Source organism: Ascidia mentula, chromosome 8, assembly GCF_947561715.1.
Source record: "Ascidia mentula chromosome 8, kaAscMent1.1, whole genome shotgun sequence".
NCBI lineage: Eukaryota > Metazoa > Chordata > Ascidiacea > Phlebobranchia > Ascidiidae > Ascidia > Ascidia mentula.
The window spans coordinates 13,074,673-13,093,748 of NC_138573.1; the positions used below are offsets into that span (position 1 = coordinate 13,074,673).

The following is a 19,076-nucleotide window of genomic DNA, read 5'->3' on the forward strand; positions in this document are numbered from 1 at the left end:
CTATGTTTGGTAAAACAACTAATTTTTAGACCCCCACTGCGTGTGATTTGCGTGTTTCGCAGGTCCATATGGGAAGAAAACTTTGTTTTTCAGTATTTAAAGCTAAACAACGCCTTATTTAGTTCCGTGTTGATGCTGAACAAGTTGAAACAGCGATATTTGACAACCTATGCTGGTCAATAATTTTTACACCAATAAAATTTGAAAAAACTTACACAAATAGCTATATTACCGTGCATAAAATAAAAACCTGACCCGAAATCGAGACAATAGATGATGCACTTATAATTTCTAGCATCATGTGATGCTGTTATGTAATAATATTCATTGAAAAGCTTAAAAACATGATTCATAAAAATTCACCGTACTTGTCACCAATGCCCTATGTCCCATACACTACTCCATGAAATTATAAGGAGTGCCGTTTCTTAAAAATACGTGCTACGAATACCTAACCTTTTTATTGATACTACAAAAGGCCTTAGGTAAAGGATTACCAGCTTTATTTGGAAATTGTTTATCAGATGTAGCTTATAAATCACTTTTGCGTTCCCTTCCGGTGAGCTGGCTTCGTCAATCAAAAAATTGCTATAGCGACATTTACCGGCATTAAAATTTTATGTAGATCAGGATAAAGGGGGGACTCTGGGCTTTAAAGATAAAAAAAAAATTCTTGTATGGGTCTTTAAAGTCATGGGGTCACCGTTGACCCCTGGGGCTCTAAAGGGTTAAATATGGACCGTATTTTTTAAATTAAGATTTTTTTAAAAAAGTCAAAAAACAATAGGTGTGTCGTTAGATAACCCCAGTCAAATCCGATATCACCCCGGTACTGGACTTTGACTGGGGTTATCTGGGACAAGAGGTTTTCTGAAATCTTTTTTTCTTAATTTACAGAAAACCCGAAGCCCAAATCAGCGAAATCAATCATCGTGTCAAAATTTGCGTTGTGGATCCTCTTCCACACGTATAAGAGATTCTCTGGTATCTTATAGACCTGTGTTGCCAATATAAGAAAACAGTTTTCATTACAGCACCCTCATTTCTCACAGAAACTGTAATAAAAAGTGTACTGTATTTTGGTTAAATGCAGATGATTTATATCCCAAAATTCGTAGTGATATATTCACCATTTTCAATTTTCATTTTCTACGCAAACAGCACTTAACTAAATCAAAACTTCCTGCAAATGTGTAATGGAGACTCAAAGGTAAGGTAAAAGGTGAGCCAAGGCATTGCAACCAAGCTGGATAAAAGCCACTTTTTCCGATAAAAGTCGCAGCAAAATATGAAAAATCAAGCTCTCTGTGAGGTTTGAACTCACGACCATGAGCTTTCCTGGCCCATAATGCTGCACATATGGTTACAGCGGGCATATTTTGGTCAAGATTTACTGGTGCGCAAAGGCGCAACTTGTCAGGCGACCTTCACATTTACGGAAAGGGGATCTCCACCGCCGAAGCAGACAATGTACACTTCTGGCTATACTTTTGTAGTTACAAAAAGTCAGAAATCCACTAATTTCGCGAAACATGGTTACGCGCTGTGTGCGAAACACTATTATGCTATGAAAATACCTTGAGTGCCGAAAACCGACCAACTTGAAAGCGGTTGTGGAGAAGCCGGCCTGAAAAATCTGGTGGAATTATTCTACTAAAATAGAGATCAGTATCAGTAGCAGGGCGTCGATTTTTTTCTGCGTGTTGAACATCTTGAGAAAAATTGTCGTGCGTGTCGAATAGTTAAAATGTCGTATCTGGTAACTAACGCATGGAACGGCCAGGCTTATTTCGTTTCGAGGATTCTTGTACTTACAAGTTTAGAATACACGTTAAAATAACGACAAAGCAATCAAAACCTTGCGTGTTGTAGACCGCGTGTTCGGTAACAATGCTCCATGTTTGGAAACAATGGTTAGTTTTAGGTTTAACGAGCTTATTCACTGTACGTTAAAAGTAGTGATGCACCGAAACAGCATTTTTTTTATTCGGCCGAAACCGAATATTCGGCAAAAGTTGCCGAACAAATTCGGCCGAATAAACCGAAACTAATTTTGGTATCCATCTCCTTAAAATCGCAATATATTTTAATAAAACATGTGCTAGAATGCATCTGATCCTATCATACAACCTTTAATTGGCACTTAAAGAATGCTGTACCAACTGCTTAAAGTTGATTTCGGTGACAATTATGATTCTAAACTATACTAAACTTTGCGTACCAGTGTTGCATGCAGTAAAAAAGTTTCGGTTTCGGCCGAATTTTGCAAAAATATTCGGCCGAAACCGAATAATTATAAAAACCTTGGTTTCGGCCGAATAAATTCGGCAAACCGAACTTTCGGTGCATCCCTAGTTAAAAGCAAGTTTTGGTTGGTTTAGCATGGATTTTGTCCAAAAATTTGTTGCGGTTGCGTTTATTTAGCAATCTTATCAGACAAATTTATTTTGAGTGTGGATCCAAAGCGATGATGCCATTAAGTTTTCAACACTAAGTAACCGTTCAGTTAAAAGCTGTTGTTTGTTGGTGACTCGAAATACAAATTTCTCCCCAATAATTGTTTGCGGTTTGAAATTAAACGACTTATACTGGTACCGTCTTCGAACCACTTTTGCCACCAGCATGTACGGCAAAAAATTGACAAATAGATGTCAATAGGAAAATCGTTGGCGTCCAATCTTCGAAAAAAGAAACTAGTAAGATCGATGAGAGTGTTGCAAGATTGGCGTAACCGATACGTTAGGCTAAATTGAGTAATTATAGTAATTCAATTTATGGTAGATAACAAAGCGTTGGTCTGTTCGTGCATACTGTATATCGATAACTTAACACTTATTCACGCTGCCGGTGTCGAACAGCCAAGCAGCAGCCACGGATGCACGCATTGGTCTGTGTTTGGGAGGGGCGTGCGAGGGCTGAATCTTAAAGTTGGTTACAAGTTTATAAATGTTTCATTGCAACTAAATCATAAGGGTGTGTGTCAACTGCTTGGTGATTTAAATAGACTATCGACAACTTTGCAGAAAACAAACACGTATTTGCATTACATGATGGGCGGTCAATCATAAATTTTTAGATATAGCCTTCATGACTAACCACTTGACATCAACAGTAATTACGGTTGTCATCGGTTGAATCAAAAATGGTTTATGTCATAGCGCCCTCTATAACAGGCCTGGACACCGGTCGCGCTCGTTTCAAAACTGAAGGCGGATGTGTTTCAACTGGTTTCTGCGGTCGTGCGAGACTTCTAGACAGTTTTTGGCGTGTTATTGCTCGGATAATCACATGAAATAGTTTTTGCTGTGTTATTGATAGGTTAATGCGTGTGAAACGTAGGAAGGTATTAAATTTACGCTGATTTTGAGTTAGCGAGCGTTTGTGAGACTCGTCCAGCAAGGTCAAAAAGTTGTGTTTGTGTACATTTAGGTCCCTTTCTTCAATTTTATTATTTGTTTTTGTCCCAAAATCCTAATATTGATCCCAAGGAAGACCCCAACTTTGTGTTTGTGTACATTTAGGTCCCTTTCTTCAATTTTATTATTTGTTTTTGTCCCAAAATCCTAATATTGATCTCAAGGAAGACCCCAACTTTTTGACCTTGCTGGACGAGTCTCGCAAACGCCCGCTAACTGAAAATAAGCGTAAATTTAATAAACTTTTACGTTTCACACGCATTAACCTATAAATAACACAGCAAAAACTATTTCTTGTAATTATCCGAGCAATAACACACCAAAAACTGTCTAGAAGTCTCGCACAACCGCAGAAACTAATTTTGAAACGAGCGCGACTGGTGTCCAGGCCTGTTGTAGAGGGCGCCATGGTTTATGAACATTTAAATAGCGAATTTGATTCGAATTTAAATTTTGCAGTCACTTTGCCCGAGGCCGCCGAAACAAAAGAACCTCGGTTTGTCTGTTTAGTGGTGGCACTGCAGAGCACCCATCTTATCTTGTTGTTCATTGGTTTGTGTTGCGGGAAAGTCAAGTTAAAAAATATATTACTGCCAATTTCATCGTTGTTGTTTTAAATAGCGAGTGCCAGGCTGTTTGTTTTTCGTTGAATGTTGAGTCGGATTAAGCTACTAATGCAGACATGTGTCCCACTCAAGTATTGGAACAGGTAATCTTGTTTTTTGTCTTGTGTAACCCTTACAGTTTCTTTTGTCACTACAACATTGAAAAGTTAGTAATTTGCGCGGATTATGTTTTTTCGTATGCATTAGCTAATGTTTTTTTGCAAAAAATGTAAATTACGTGAAAGTGCGCGGAGGATACGATCCTTTTTTCCAGTTTTGGTCACTAATGAAATAATGATTGTCAATATTATACACATACACACCGCAGCCACAGGTAACCCTGATGAGGCAACACATCTGAAATGTATTATTGAATTGCAAAACTATTGTGATAATCTTCAAATATAAAATGTAGTTCTTGATTTTTTGGTGTGAATTGCTGATAAACTGTTGTCTAATGTTTTTAGATTAACAATGATGAACTTAAACATGTTAAACCACTTGGAAGTGGAAATTATGGTGCTGTGATTCTATGTGAGCATGAAACCTATGGCCAAGTTGCTGTGAAAAAAGTAAAAATCTGTGGATCAGAGGAACATAAAGCCAGACTTACCACAGAGTATGCTCAGTGTTTTTATTGCTTTCTTTATTATTGGATTTAAAAATAAATGTCAGCTTTTAATTATGTGGTAAAAGTATTATTAATTTGTGAAAAATTACAACATTTGGCAAACAAATCTGCTTTAATTGACAAATGAACTTTACCAGAAAACTACATATATATATATATACACATATACTTTATATTTATTTTTGGAAACATCAAGTGGATGGTATAGCTATTATGAAATTGTTGCCCTGCAAACATGATTTTTGTTGGTTTAGATTCAGAAAGGAATCCAAAATTCTTGCTAAACTTAATCACAAAAATATTATAAAAATTTTTGGAATCACTGAATATTCTGATGGTCTTGGGTTGGTCATGGAATATGCTGGGAAAGGAAACTTGCAAGATCTTCTATATAATAACAAGAAGAAAAAAGCCACCATGAGTTTATCGTGCAAATTAAAAATTTTGCAGCAGATAACAAGTGGATTGGATTATCTGCACTCAACAGAAGAACCTACAGTCCACAGAGATTTAAAACCCCAAAATATTTTAATTATGTCAGATGGCACAATCAAACTTGGTGATTTTGGGTCATCCAATGTTCTAAAAGCCATTGGTGCACCTGTCACCACATTAAGCCACCAATCAAAGCAATACACCACTTTCTATGCTGCTCCTGAGTTCATGAAATCCTATAAAACTACCTCCACAAAGGAAGATGTCTATAGGTAATTTTATTGCACTCGTTTTTTACACATGAGCAATCAGATTAACCCATAATTGTTTGGTTTATCTCACTGATTATATTTTTCAGCTTTTCTATGGTAGCTTATGAAGTGCTTACTGGGACTAGTGTGTACGAGGGTGCAACAGCAAGTGAAGGTGTTCTGGAAACCCTCATTTGTAGTGGAAGTGCTAGGCCTGACAAATCATTACTTGAAGAATTTGTTGATAATACACGCAATACCATTGAAATTGAAATAAGCAGAAAACTAGTGCAATTAATAGAAAACTGTTGGAATGGTGATCCTGAAAATCGTCCAACAATTATTTACGGTAACAAAAATTCTACTTTAAAAAGTTTTTTTTATAGCTTTTGTTATTGTGCATATAAAGTCTATTAGATAAAAGTCACTGCATTTAAACATATGCTTTGCATGCAAGAATAATAATATATAGACATCCAAAATATCTAATTGAAGAATGTTCCTGTTTTTCTTCCCATTGCATTATTTATGTTATGTCTATTTATACCTCTTACATTGAAGTTATGATTTGATATTCTTAAAATGTTTCTTTCCGCACATGAACATAGTTTAACTCTTTAACAAATACAAATAAATTTGTTTCATTGCCATAGCACAAACTAACATTAAATTTGTTTCATTTAGTTGCAAAAACTTTGCACCAATTAGCTAAAATGCTGCAACAAAATGGTGGAAATACCTCTGACCAGGTGCCAAACAAAAACTTACCTTCAGACAAAAAAACAAATGGAAGTCATGAAATGACAGTGGTATGAAAAATATTGTTGGCGTAACGTATATACCATGTATTTTTAACACACTGTCATTGGCATAGTAATGTGCCTAAACATGTAACTATCGGAAAGAAACGCCTTCATTCCCATATAATCAACATGGTACAAAGTATTCTTCGCCTTTATTTCTAAATTTTGTTTGTTTTTAGTAAATCATTAAATACCTTATTGGTGTAGAGATGAACCACATAAATTTGTTATGTTTTTGAATTAGTATTTTTATTGTTCAAAATACATTCTTTTAGATTAAATTCTGGTGTCGTGTTTTTTTCTTAGAATCCTTTGCCCCACAAGCGATCGTCCAATTCAGATTCAGTTTGTCCAGTTGACAGGTTAGTTGATTTTTTGTCCGTTTTTATTTTAATTTATGTGTTACATGTTTGCAGAAAAAGAAACAAATTAACAACCAAAGAGTCAGTAGAAAGTTTACATGGTTCGAGTGACTGTGAAAGTAACGAGACAGTTGCAGAAGCACATCACAAAAGGCTAGACACACTTGAATTAAATATCAAAATTGCCCTTTATTTCATAAGGGGTGTACTACAGAAAAGCCAATTATTGCTTAGACGTTGCTACTACTATTTGTACTTTTGATGAAAGTCACCTCAAAGTCAAAATTGTATATTTATGAAGTAATTCATGATATATTTTTTTCAGGCTTAGTACCAAATCAACTAATGGAAATGCAAGACAGGATCAGAGCCTAAGTAAATAATGTTCTGTTTTTTTATGTTTTGGTTTAATATTTTTTAATTACATGGAAAGAAATGTGTGTTCCGAGTATGGTTTAGTTTACTGTAAAATGGGGCCCACTGGCTCTTTGTATGCTAAAGGTTGCTGACCTCTGGCATGAATGAATTAAGGGTAATTGCCAAAAATTTGGTGGTTAAACTAAAATTTGCCAGACCTTTTGTTTTGGCGTGTTAAACAAATACTGGATTAAAAAAAATGAATGGTCTTAGTCGTGCAATGATAATGCTTTATAATTTAAAAAACTGTAAACCAGAGTGGTTCATAATGTATTAAAATCCAAACACAGCAATCTTCAGACAGCTCAGATCGATTTATTTAGAGAAAAATATATTTCGCCTAAAACGGCATCATCAGTTTCTCCATTTACCAAAACTGCCTTATTCAAATAGATACATTGATACGGTGTGCGATCGACAGCCTGCCAGGGGCCTTTGGTTTTTTTGATCCAGATTTGATTTACTAATCACACCAGAGTGGTTCAAACATTATTTCGCGACAAGAGTTTTTGTGGCATGTTGAGCACCTCAGAATGTTTTAAATTAATGATCTTTTAAAGATTTTAAATCCTGTTTGCATTTATTCTGAAAGATAACCTATTGGTATGTAGCATGTGTTAATTTGGCGGACATCATCTGCAGTTAATTGGCCATTTCTTTTCAAGTAATTTGGGTGAAAGTTAACAAAAATTAACTTGCTAAACATTTCACAATTATAGGTTTTTCAACAATGGTCAATGCCAATTCATCGAATATCAGTGATTCTGTTGTTGGTGCCAGAATTGTCAACATTACAAATTACAACTACTTGTCACATCAATTACAACCAAATGCAGATCTACAAGAAATGTCTGTCCTGTTTGACAACCATATGGTAAAGCAACATATGGCTCCTTCACCTTCCTCGCATGCGCAACAATTAGGGCCAGGTTAGTATACTGTGTATTCTTTTTGAGCTACATTAAATTCCTTGGGTTTTTGTTAAAATCCACCTCGCACCATAATGGAGGCAATATTGTTTTAGGCAAACTAAATGTTTTATAAATTAAAATGTGAATTAAGGACATATGTGCAATGTTATTCAAATTTCAATATTGTTCTGCAGGTTGTTTTTTATAGCAACTTATGTTTTTGCTATATTAACCCTAACCATTTTCACGTCCTAGTAAAAGATTTAATCTTTACATAAAATACTTTAATCTTCAAATAGAATTGAAAAATGAAGCACCGCCAATCTCTTCACAGGACCTTACAAGAGAAATGTCTCCAGGTATATATTTTTTTTATTGGACAGATTTAATTTTTTTTTAATTTTTTTAATTTTTGAAGGTTTCGTAAAAAAGTTAAGTGCAGATGCTGCAAAAATTGAGGGCAGTTTGGTTGGCCAGGACAGTGTTACTTCGAATAATTCCCAAGTCATTAACAACACATACAATATTAACTCGTAAAAGAAAACAATTAGCAGTTGAACTTTTGCTGATGTTTAAAGCAATCGAATTTGTGTAATTTGAGCAATAAAACGTTTTTACTTCATGAAATCTACCTAACCAGCAGCACTTCTTTCACGTGACACAAGTTAACCATCAATTCAAATTTAAATGTTACTAGAACAACTTTGTGTTCACGCTTCTGGTTTTAGAAAACATGTTTCGCTTTTTATTAAAGCATCTTCAGTTCTTATTCAAATAGAACCAGAACAAAGTTGTTCTAGTAACATTTAAAATTGTGTAATTTGACTTCGTTTTATAGTTTTATGTGTTGATACATGTATGCATTCGTGTAATAAAATTTGCAATTTGGTGACATTCGTGACCAATCAAAATTCATTGAAGTTATTGTTTTTTTATTTAATGTACACCTCCTGTAAAGTGTATGTTAACCTGCAGTTAATTGATGGACTTTTTTAAAATATCCGAAAACAGTAGTTAAATATATGTGTATATACAGTCTCTTTTATTCAATACATATTGAATACATTCTTATGTACGCGTGCACAAAAACATATGTAACATTCTGATGTGCCAGCATTATGTTTTAGAATATGCGTTAGACGAGCCAGTAAAACCTGTGGCGTGCTTGCTCTTTATTCGTAGTCAATCGAATGATGCGAACATGGCGTGACACATGAAACGTGAGAGAATCGCACGAAAAAGGCAACACGTACTGAAACTAACGCAACCCGCGACGGTACATCTTTACAACATATTATGTCGCTACATTACTCCCCTCAGAAGCGGGTTTTGCACTTTTTGGAGGTCGGCCTCTTTTTTTAGGCTTTGGTGTAAGAACTGGCTGTGTTGCATCAATAAAGGCCGGCTTAAGCCGATCAATGGAGACTGTTTGCCGAGTTCCAGAAATATCTAACACAAAATATTTGTCGTTGCGCGTTACAACATGAAAAGGTCCCTGATATGGTGAATTTAAAGGAGGACGGTATCCGTCTTTCCGAACAAACACATACTCGCAAGTAAAAAGCAAATCAGGAACAAAAGTACGGACATCGGTACAGGTAGATCACGGGAAACGCAACTGCGAAGCGTTTTAAGAAATTGCGAGGGTTCAACGGCAGTGGTGGTGTGCGGAATGCAATCACCCGGTACAGCGATCGGTTCGCCATATACCAGCTCAGCGCTGGAGGATTGAAGATCATCTTTCGGCATGGCCCTGATTCCCAGCAACACCCATGGCACCTCATCTATCCAATTTGAAGAGTTGAGTCCGGCCATTAAGGAACTTTTTAAGTGTCGGTGAAAACGTTCCACAAGACCATTTGCCTGAGGGCGGAAAGCTGTTGTGCAGTTGCGCTTAATACCAATAACGTTGGTAACAGTCGCCCACAGATGCGATGTAAATTGCGAACCTCTATCGGAGGTAACTTGAGATGGAACGCCAAATCGGGCTATCCAATGGTGAATAAGAGCACGTGCGCAAGTTTCTGTGGTAGCATCGGGCATAGGTATAGCCTCAGGCCACCTAGTAAACCGATCAACGATTGTGAATAAGTATTTGTTACCTTGGCATTGTGGATGAGGCCCAACAAAGTCAACGTCGATGTGTTGAAAACGGCTTGCAGCTGTAGGATAATGCTTTAATGGTGCACGCGTGTGTCTGCCAATTTTTGCCTTCTGGCAAGCATTGCACTGTTGAGTCCATGTGCGAACTTGCTTATTCATGCCATGCCAGACAAATTTACTTGATACCAGCTTCTGTGTGGTTCGAACAGAAGGATGCGCCAACCCGCGAATCACGTCAAATGCACGACGTTGCCATGGTTGTGGAATGATTGGTCGAGGGGAACCGGTTGACATGTCACATAAGAGCGTTAAACCGGGTTCAAACTTTATGTCTTGAAGCTTTAACTTGGTAAGCGCTGTACGGTATGCTTGTACTTCTTGGCTTTGTTGAGCAGCAGCGAGGGCGTTGTAATCAAGGTCAATATGTGCTTGGTCTGCAGAGGCAATGTACGACCGGGACAATGCATCTGCAACAACATTTTGTTTTCCCTCGATGTGTCGAACATCCGTTGTAAATTCGGATATAGCAGTTAAATGGCGTTGCTGTCGAGCAGAAAGAGGTTCTGACTGCTTCTTCAGAGCGAATGTTAAAGGCTTGTGATCAGTGTACGCGGTGAACGTTCGACCTTCAAGAAAATAGCGAAAGTGGCGAACAAAAAGGTGCAACGCCAAGAGTTCACGATCAAAAGTGCTGTACTTTGTTTCTGCGGGTCGCAGATGCTTGCTAAAGAAAGCCAACGGCTTCCAAAATCCATTGATTTGCTGCTCCAATACCGCGCCAATAGCTTTATCCGACGCATCGATGGTTAATGCCGTTGGAGCCCGTGGTTGCGGATGGCACAAAATGGTTGCACGTTGCAGAGCCATTTTTGCGTTTTCAAAGGAGGCATTTAATTCAGGTGTCCACTGCAGCTGTAAATTTTTACCAGAAAATTGTTTATAGATTGGGGACATGATTTTAGCAGCTGCAGGAATGAAGCGATGATAAAAATTAAACATACCAGCAAACTCTTGTAGGCCCTTAATCGTAGCTGGGGGCGGAAAACGTTGAATGGCTAAAAAGTCAGGAAGTGGCTGAGCACCGTTGCAATCAATTCGATGTCCCAGAAAATCAATTTGCGTTTTTCCGAAAACGCATTTATTCACGTTACGGACAAGGCCATTGTCTGCAAGTCGTTGAAATAGTTGTTTGAGATGTGTGCGGTGAACCTTTAACGACTCGCAACCAGTATATCATCTAGGTAAACAAAGGTAAAATCCAATGATTGACAAACAGAATCCATAAGTCTTTGAAAAGCTTGAGCAGCGTTCTTTAATCCAAAAGGCATGCGAAGGAACTCAAATAAACCAAAGGGGGTGATGACGGCTGTCTTTGGAATGTCGGTTTTAGCAACTGGCACCTGGTGGTATCCGCGCACCAAATCAAATTTTGAAAACACTTTTGCTCCATCAAGCCGAGAACTAAAGTCCTGAATGTGCGGTATATTGTAACGGTCCGGTATTGTGGCAGCATTCAGACGGCGATAATCGCCACACGGTCGCCAATCACCGGAGGATTTCGGCACCATATGTAATGGTGATGCCCATGGACTGGAAGATCTGCGAATAATGCCCAGTTGCAACATTTTAGAAAACTCGCGTTTTGCTATTTGCAATTTTTCTGGCGACAAGCGTCGTGCTTTTACGTGAACTGGTGGACCGTCAGTTGGAATATAGTGTTCTACCTGATGTTTTGGCGCTGCTGCGGAGAAATTGGGAGTAGTCATGGAAGGAAACTGCGTTAGCAATTGTGCGTAAATGTTGTTACTTGTCGAAAGTGCGTTGAGTTGCATTGGTGAGTGATTGGTACAATGAAGTGGTGCACTCGCAAAGGAACGAGCGTTTAACAAGCATTTGTGCCTCAGGTCGACAAGCAAGGAATTTGCGCGCAGGAAATCTGCTCCGAGAAGCGGCCTGGGCACGTGGGCTAAAACAAACTTCCAAGAAAACTTGCCGGCTACTAAATCGAGCGAAATTGTTTTTGTTCCAAATGTTTTAATGGCGCTCCCATTAGCGGCTATAAGCTTGAAGTCGTTGCATTGACGCAAGCGTTCCCTACTGGAAGCCGGCTAAACGCTAACTTCTGCTCCAGTGTCGACCAAAAATTGTTGTTGTGAATTACTGTCCCATAGAAAAAACAAAATCTTGTGAACGCCAGCCGCTGCTGCAGTTAACAACGGCCGGCCTTTAAGTTTTCCTGATAAGCACAAGGTTGCTGGCATTTAAGGGCACGGTCACCAAAGCGTTGGTGATAAAATCAGAAACCGTTCTTACGGGATTGCTGCGCAGGTCTTGCTGAAGGCATCTCACGCTTGCGGACTTTTGAAACGAAAAATTGCTCGCTGTTTCTTGCCTTCCAAAGTACGTCGGCACTTTGTGCTAATTGCCTTGGTTCGACCAACGTCTCTTTTGTCAACACGAGCCGAATTTCTTCTGGCAAGGTTCGAAGAAAAATGTAGTGAAACAAAAAACATGGCTTATGACCGGCCATCAGGGACAACATTTCATCCATGAGCTGCGATGGTGATCGGTCTCCAAGCTCGGTAATGTTAAGCAATCGTGCAGCTCTTTCATACTCCGTAAGTCCAAATGTTCTAAGCAAGCGTTCCTTGATTGCGGCGTATTTGTTCTGCTCAGGCGGACTTTCAAGTAGATCCAAAAGACGGCTTGCTGTTAGTTGGTCCAATGCTGACATCACATAATTATACTGCAGTATACCGCGTTCTATCGCAAGATATTTTGCGTAGCGCAAATTGTGCTTCGGTTTGTTGAAACCACACTCGGGGTTGTTCAGTCCAGAACGTGGATAGTTTCAAAGAAACTTCTTCTTGATCCTGCATTGTCCAAGAAATATCGTTTCTTGACGCTCGGGGTCACCAAAATGTGGCGTGCTTGCTGTTTATTCGTAGTCAATCGAATGTTGCGAACATGGCGTGACACATGACACGTGAGAGAAACGCAAGAAAAAGGTAACAAGCACTGAAACTAACGGAACCCGCGACGGTACATCTTTACAACATATTATGTCGCTACAAGACCAAATTTGGTGTTATTTGATAGAATGAAGGCAAAAGAATATTTCTTTTAAAGGATTTCAACGGCAAGCGTCATTGCTTAGAGTTACGCCATTATACGCATATGATATTCATTACCGATTATGAATATGTTTTTGTTTTTTTTAATTTATAACCCGCGTTCAAAGTTTTGTTAACTGGCGATTTTTTTTGTCAACTAACATCCCTCTGGTGATTGGACAGCGGGCAGCGGGAAAGACAAGTTAAAAAATATATTACTGCCAATTTTATTATTGTTGTTTTTTGGCTGGCGAGTGCAAGGGCCCGTTTGTTTTTCGTTGCATGTTGAGTCGGACAAATCTACTAATGCAGACATGTGTACCACTCAAGTATTGAAACAGGTAATCTTCTTGTTTTTTTGCGTTGTACCCTTATCGTTGCTTTTGTCACTCACAACATTGAAAAGTTAGTAATTTGCGCGGATTATTATAATGTTTTTAGTAGGTTAATATGCATTATCTGATGTTTTTTTGTGAAAAATGCAAATTTACGGAAAGTGTGTGGAGGATATAATATTTGTTCCGATCTTGGTCACTCGTAAAATAATGATTGTCAACATAGCGATAGCACATACACACTACACGTAACCCAGATTGGAAAGTTTGCAAACTGCGCGGAGGATTTTTTTCTGTCGGTGGTGATTGCGCGGATTGTGCGCGGACTAGCGATTTTTCTGCGCGGATTGTAGTAGATTTTTTTGTTGTTTAGTGGACTGTGCCTTTAGTAACAAGCCTATTTTCCCTTTGGCAAAAAATATTGGAATAATGTATTTTTAAGAACCGATTCATAATACTTTAATGTTATTAGCGTTTACTTAAATAAAATTGCACTTTTCACAGACGATTATATACGCTTTTTAAGCGGCTGTCAGTTACAATGGCTTGGCGTAGTTGGCACGGGTGGCGAAAGCTAGTTGGAGGGTTGCGAGTTGAAATCCCGTGCTCACAACTTTTTTTCTCCAGGAACTTATTAATGTTTTATTGGTGTTCTTCTTTCTGGCACGGAGCTACAACGCATATAACCTAACAAAACCATTTGCCACAAACAACTGTGAAGCAAAAAAAAGTGTTTCAAAACGTTTTAACTTTATTTACACTTCATTTGTAACTTGCCAGTTGCCATCACGAAAATTTATGCAAGAAAGGGAAAGTTTGGTTCCTAATTTTTTTGTCGTGTATCCACTTTAGAAGCAGCGCCATGCCTATGTTTACTCCGACGATCTTTCGATACGGGGATGAGTGCCATCCCATGTTTCTTGCTGCCTTTAACATAAAGTTTGGCCATCTCGTATAACGCCTCGTCACACTGGATTGCAAGGGGCATAGACCAATCAACGATTGTTCTGTTTTTGAGAACTTCAAAACTTTGTTGCCCATCCGTTTCTTGTTTTTCCATTACTCGTAGAATGACTCGGCAATTGCTTCAGTGCCTGTTTTTGCATACATAATATGAAAAACCAAGCAAAATTCCTGACCAATTTTCGTGTATAGCTCGGGGTCGATGTACCTATATGGCGCGGATAAACTTTCTTTCGTTAAATAAGGCAGCAATAAACGATCTTCCATCATTGAAAGAAACTTTTGGTGAACCTTTTAGAAACAAAGAAGGATAACTCAAGCAACCGAGTTGTAGAAACATCAATTTTAGAAAATGGCTCTTGGCTTGGGTCGCAATCTTCCGTCTTAATGTGATCAAACATTACGGCAAAGTGAGTTTGAAACATAGGCTAATCCCCAAACTACATCAAGTAAGGTTGACTTTAACCTCCTATATATGCTGGCAGAAAACTCGGCCCAAGAATTCAAAAACGCATGTTCTTCCAAAATAAGATCAAATGGATTTCCAAATTTTACGAATGTGCGTAATTTCGCCATTATAAAATACAGATGGCAAATACTGCATTCACCCCGCTCGACCTTGTCCTTTTTTCGTTGTTCGTGATTTTCGAGAGAAGGAGAGAAAAAAATCAACGCTCAGGTCAGTGAAGCATATCCAAAGGGCCTTCAAACAGAACATTGGTGCAGAACAGTTGGGGTCTTGGGGAAAAGTCATCCAGTGTTGCAAGACTTGGAGCGATTTGTGCGCGGATTAATAATTTTTGCGCGGATTGCTAGTAAAATCACGAAAATTGCGCGGATTTTTGACCGATTTTGAAAATTCTGCGCGGAGGATAAATCCTCCGCGCACGACATATTTTCCAATCTGGCACGTAACCTTGATAGGACAACACATCTGAAACGTATTGTTGAATTGCAAAACTATTGTGATAATCTTCAAATATAAAATGTAGTTGTTGATTTTTTTGGTGTGAATTGCTGGTAAACTGTTGGCTAATGTTTTTAGATTAACAAAGATGACCTTAAACATGTTAAACCACTAGGAAGTGGAACTTATGGTGATGTGTCTCTATGTGAGCATGAAACCTATGACCAAGTTGCTGTGAAAAAAGTAAAAATCTGTGGGTCAGAGGAAAATAAAGCAAAACTTACCACAGAGTATGCACAGTGTTTTTTTTACTACTTTCTTTATTATTGGATTTAAAAATAAATGTCAGTTTTTAATTATGTGGTAAAACTATCATTAATTTGTGAAATATTTGTACATTTGGCAAACAAATCTGCTTTAATTGACAAATAAACTTTACCTGAAAACTACACAATCTTTATGTTTATTTTTGGAATCATCAAGTTGTATAGCTATTATGAAACTTTTGTCTTGCAAACATGATTTTTATTGGTTTAGATTCAAAAAGGAATCCAAAATTCTTTCAAAACTTAATCACAAAAATATCATAAAAATTTTTGGATTCACTGAATATTGTGATGGTTTTGGGTTGGTCATGGAATATGCTGGGAAGGGAAACTTGCAAGATCTTCTATATAATAACAAGAAAAATAAAGTCCACATGAGTTTATCAACCAAATTACAAATTTTGCAGCAGATAACAAATGGATTGGATTATCTGCACTTGAGAGAAGAACCTACAGTCCACAGAGATTTAAAACCACAAAATATTTTAATTATGTCAGATGACACAATCAAACTCGGTGATTTTGGCTCATCCAATGTTCTAAAAGCCTGTGGTGCACCTGTAACCACATTAAGCCACCAGTCAAAACAATTGACCATTTGCTATGCTGCTCCTGAGTTCATGAAAACCTGTCAAACTACCTCCACAAAGGAAGATGTCTATGGGTAATTTTATTGCACATGTTTTTTACACACGAGCAATCAGATTAACCCGCAAATGTTCTGTTATCCGACTGATTTACATTTTTCAGCTTTTCTATGGTAGCTTATGAAGTGCTTACTGGGACTAGCGTGTATGAGGGTGCAACAGCAAATGAATATATTCTACAAAACTTCATTTGTCGTGGTGGTAGACCTAATGAATCATTACTTGAAGAGTTCGTTAATAATGCATGCAATGCCATTGAAATTGAAATAAACAGAAAACTGGTGCAATTAATAGAAAACTGTTGGAATGGTGATCCTGAAAATCGTCCAACAATGATTGACGGTAGCAAAAATTCTAGTCTTTAGAGAATTTTTTTTGTACATATAAAGTCTGTTAGATAAAAATCCCTGCATTTGAACATATGCTTTGCGTAAAAGATTAATATTTATGTATATATATTTATATATATCCAAAATATCTAATTGAAGATAGCTCATGTTTTTTTCCATATTGTCGAACTCGTGTTATGTCCATTTATTCCTGTTACTAAACAGTGAAGTTATGATTTGATATTTTTTAAATTTATCTCCCCACACATGAACATAACTCTTTAACATTAAATTTGTTTCATTTAGTTGCAAACACTTTGAACCAATTGGCTAAAATGCTGCAACAAAATGGTGGAAATACCTCTGACCAGGTGTCAAACAAAAACTTAGATACAGACAAAAAAGCAAATGGAAGTCATGAAATGACAGTGGTATGAAAAATATTGTTTACGTAACATACTATGTATTTTTAACACACTGTCATTGGCATAGTAATGTCCCTAAACATGTAACTATTGGAGAGAAATGCCTTCATTCCCATATAATCAACATGTTACAAAGTATTCTTCGACCAGAATTCTTTATTTCTAAATTTTGTTTGTTTTTAGTACATCATTAAATATCTTATTTGTGTGGAGACGAACCACATAAATTTGTTTTGTTTTTGAATTCGAATTTTTATTGTCAAAAAGGCATATTTAGAATTTCTTGTGTTTTATTCTTAGAATGACATGTCCCACAAGCGATTGTCCCATTCAGATTCAGTTTATCCTGTTGACAGGTTAGTTGATTTCTATGTCCATGTTTAGTTTAATTAATGTGTTACAATTTTGCAGAAAGCAAACCAAATTAACAACTAAAGAGTCAGTAGAAAGTTTAAATGCTTCGAGTGACTGTGAAAGTAAGAAGGCAGTGGAAGAAGCACATCACAAAAGGCAAGACACACTTGAATTACTACAAAAAAGCCAATTATTGCTTAGATGTTGCTTATAATATTTGTACTTTTGATGAAAGTCACCTGTGAAAATTTTATGTTTATGAAGTAATTCATGTTATATTTTTGTCAGGCTTAGTACCAAATCAACTAATGGAAATTCAAGACAGGATCAGAGCGCGATACGTTAGCTGTGATCGCCAAGCAAGGACCTGCGCAGTGGGGCGATCCTGCCTATCATGCCATTGCATGAAATATTACTGCGTCATCTGATACGGTGGTAGAGATCCCCTACGTATATGTGAAGGTTGCCTGGCAAGTTGTGCGCTTGCGCACCAGTGTACCTTGGCCACAATATACCCCGTGAAACCACTGAGCTCCTGTAGCTCAGTTGGTAGAGCGTTGGGCCTGGTTAGCCCAGGGTCGTGAGTTCAAACCTCACCGGGAGCTTGATTTTTCAAATCTTGCTTCGACTTGTCAGGAAAAAGTGGCTGATCCAGCTGGGCTGCATTGCCTGGGCTGCCAAGCCTGAAAACCTCATGATCGCGATACGTTAGCTGTGATCGCCAAGCAAGGACCTGCGCAGTGGGGCGATCCTGCCTATCATGCCATTGCATGAAATATTACTACTACTGTTTGATTGTGTTTTTTTTTAGTTTGTGCTTAAAGTTCAATTTAAATGCAATATTTCACTGTGCTTTCCTTTTATGTTTTAATCAAGCTCTGTCATTCATAAACATTGTTTTTATGAACTAACCAACTAATGATGTAATTGGTGATTTTGAACGTTTTGCAAAATCCAAAAATTTAAGTTATTAAATTGTAAATGCAATAAAATGCAAGCTGCTGCTTATTGATGCAACTCTCACGCAAATTGTATCGTTTAACAAAAGTGTAGTGTGTTTTATTGCTTTAAATTGTGGCAAGCGTACCATTTAAAGTCTTTCAGGTAGTATGCAAGCAACTTAAAATCACAAGCAAAATAATAGAACTTTTAGATTAAGCCATATTGGTTGTTACTTTATTCGGGTTACGTAGGTTTAGGACGCCATACCCGGGTTGTTGAACAAAAATGACAAGCCCAATAAATTTTGACTTTGCAGTCGAGTGTGTAATAAGTGGTATTGTAATCAGGGCCAGACTTAGGAAATGGTGGGCACCATTAGTTAAGAACGTACTGGGCCTGGTGGATACCTCTGCTTCACCCCCAAAAAGTTTATCACAATAGTCAAAGCAAAATTGAGGGATGCAGTTATGTTGGTCTTTCTGGTAAATTGCTGGGCCCCTTTTGAGTTGATCAAATCTGCCAGAACTGCCCCTGTGTGTAGCCTATTGATAGCTCTTCCAAATATTTTTGACTAATTTTTATATCCGGTTAATATATTATTTTTTGCGTTATGGGATATGTATTTTGATAAGGGTCGTAGCTACGCGAAGCGAGTAGAAAAAATTACAATGGGCGATTTGCCTGTGAAGTGGATACGGAAAAAAACCTGAAAGAATGTGTAGGTTCGTGTTTGGGAACTGGAGGTAGTAAACAATCAACTTACACGCAGATATAAGAGTGTTGCTCAAAATGGTTCTTATT

At 37.7% G+C, this 19,076-nt stretch overlaps 2 protein-coding genes across 3 annotated transcripts; both read left to right on the forward strand.

Annotated features, from left to right (window-relative positions):
• Positions 1-3,802: 3,802 nt before the first annotated feature.
• On the forward strand, positions 3,803-8,896 carry LOC145912737 (uncharacterized). 2 transcript variants are annotated; one of them, XM_083000317.1, is made up of 11 exons: positions 3,803-4,125; positions 4,489-4,640; positions 4,907-5,359; positions 5,446-5,687; positions 6,023-6,147; positions 6,448-6,503; positions 6,558-6,656; positions 6,829-6,878; positions 7,640-7,849; positions 8,131-8,190; positions 8,250-8,896. In XM_083000317.1, exons 1-11 carry the CDS (start codon positions 4,099-4,101, stop codon positions 8,366-8,368), a joined length of 1,593 nt encoding a protein of 530 aa, XP_082856443.1. In that variant the 5' UTR covers positions 3,803-4,098; the 3' UTR covers positions 8,369-8,896. The 2 variants fall into 2 exon arrangements, with proteins under 2 accessions (XP_082856443.1, XP_082856444.1); XM_083000318.1 differs by lacking the exon at positions 6,558-6,656.
• A 4,414-nt stretch (positions 8,897-13,310) lies between these two features.
• Positions 13,311-18,563, forward strand: LOC145911406 (cyclin-dependent kinase 2-like). Its single transcript, XM_082998727.1, has 8 exons — positions 13,311-13,388; positions 15,391-15,542; positions 15,790-16,242; positions 16,329-16,567; positions 16,861-16,985; positions 17,280-17,335; positions 17,391-17,489; positions 17,622-18,563. The coding sequence occupies exons 1-8, from the start codon at positions 13,362-13,364 to the stop codon at positions 17,677-17,679; spliced, it is 1,209 nt and encodes a 402-aa protein (XP_082854853.1). The 5' UTR covers positions 13,311-13,361; the 3' UTR covers positions 17,680-18,563.
• Positions 18,564-19,076: the final 513 nt, after the last annotated feature.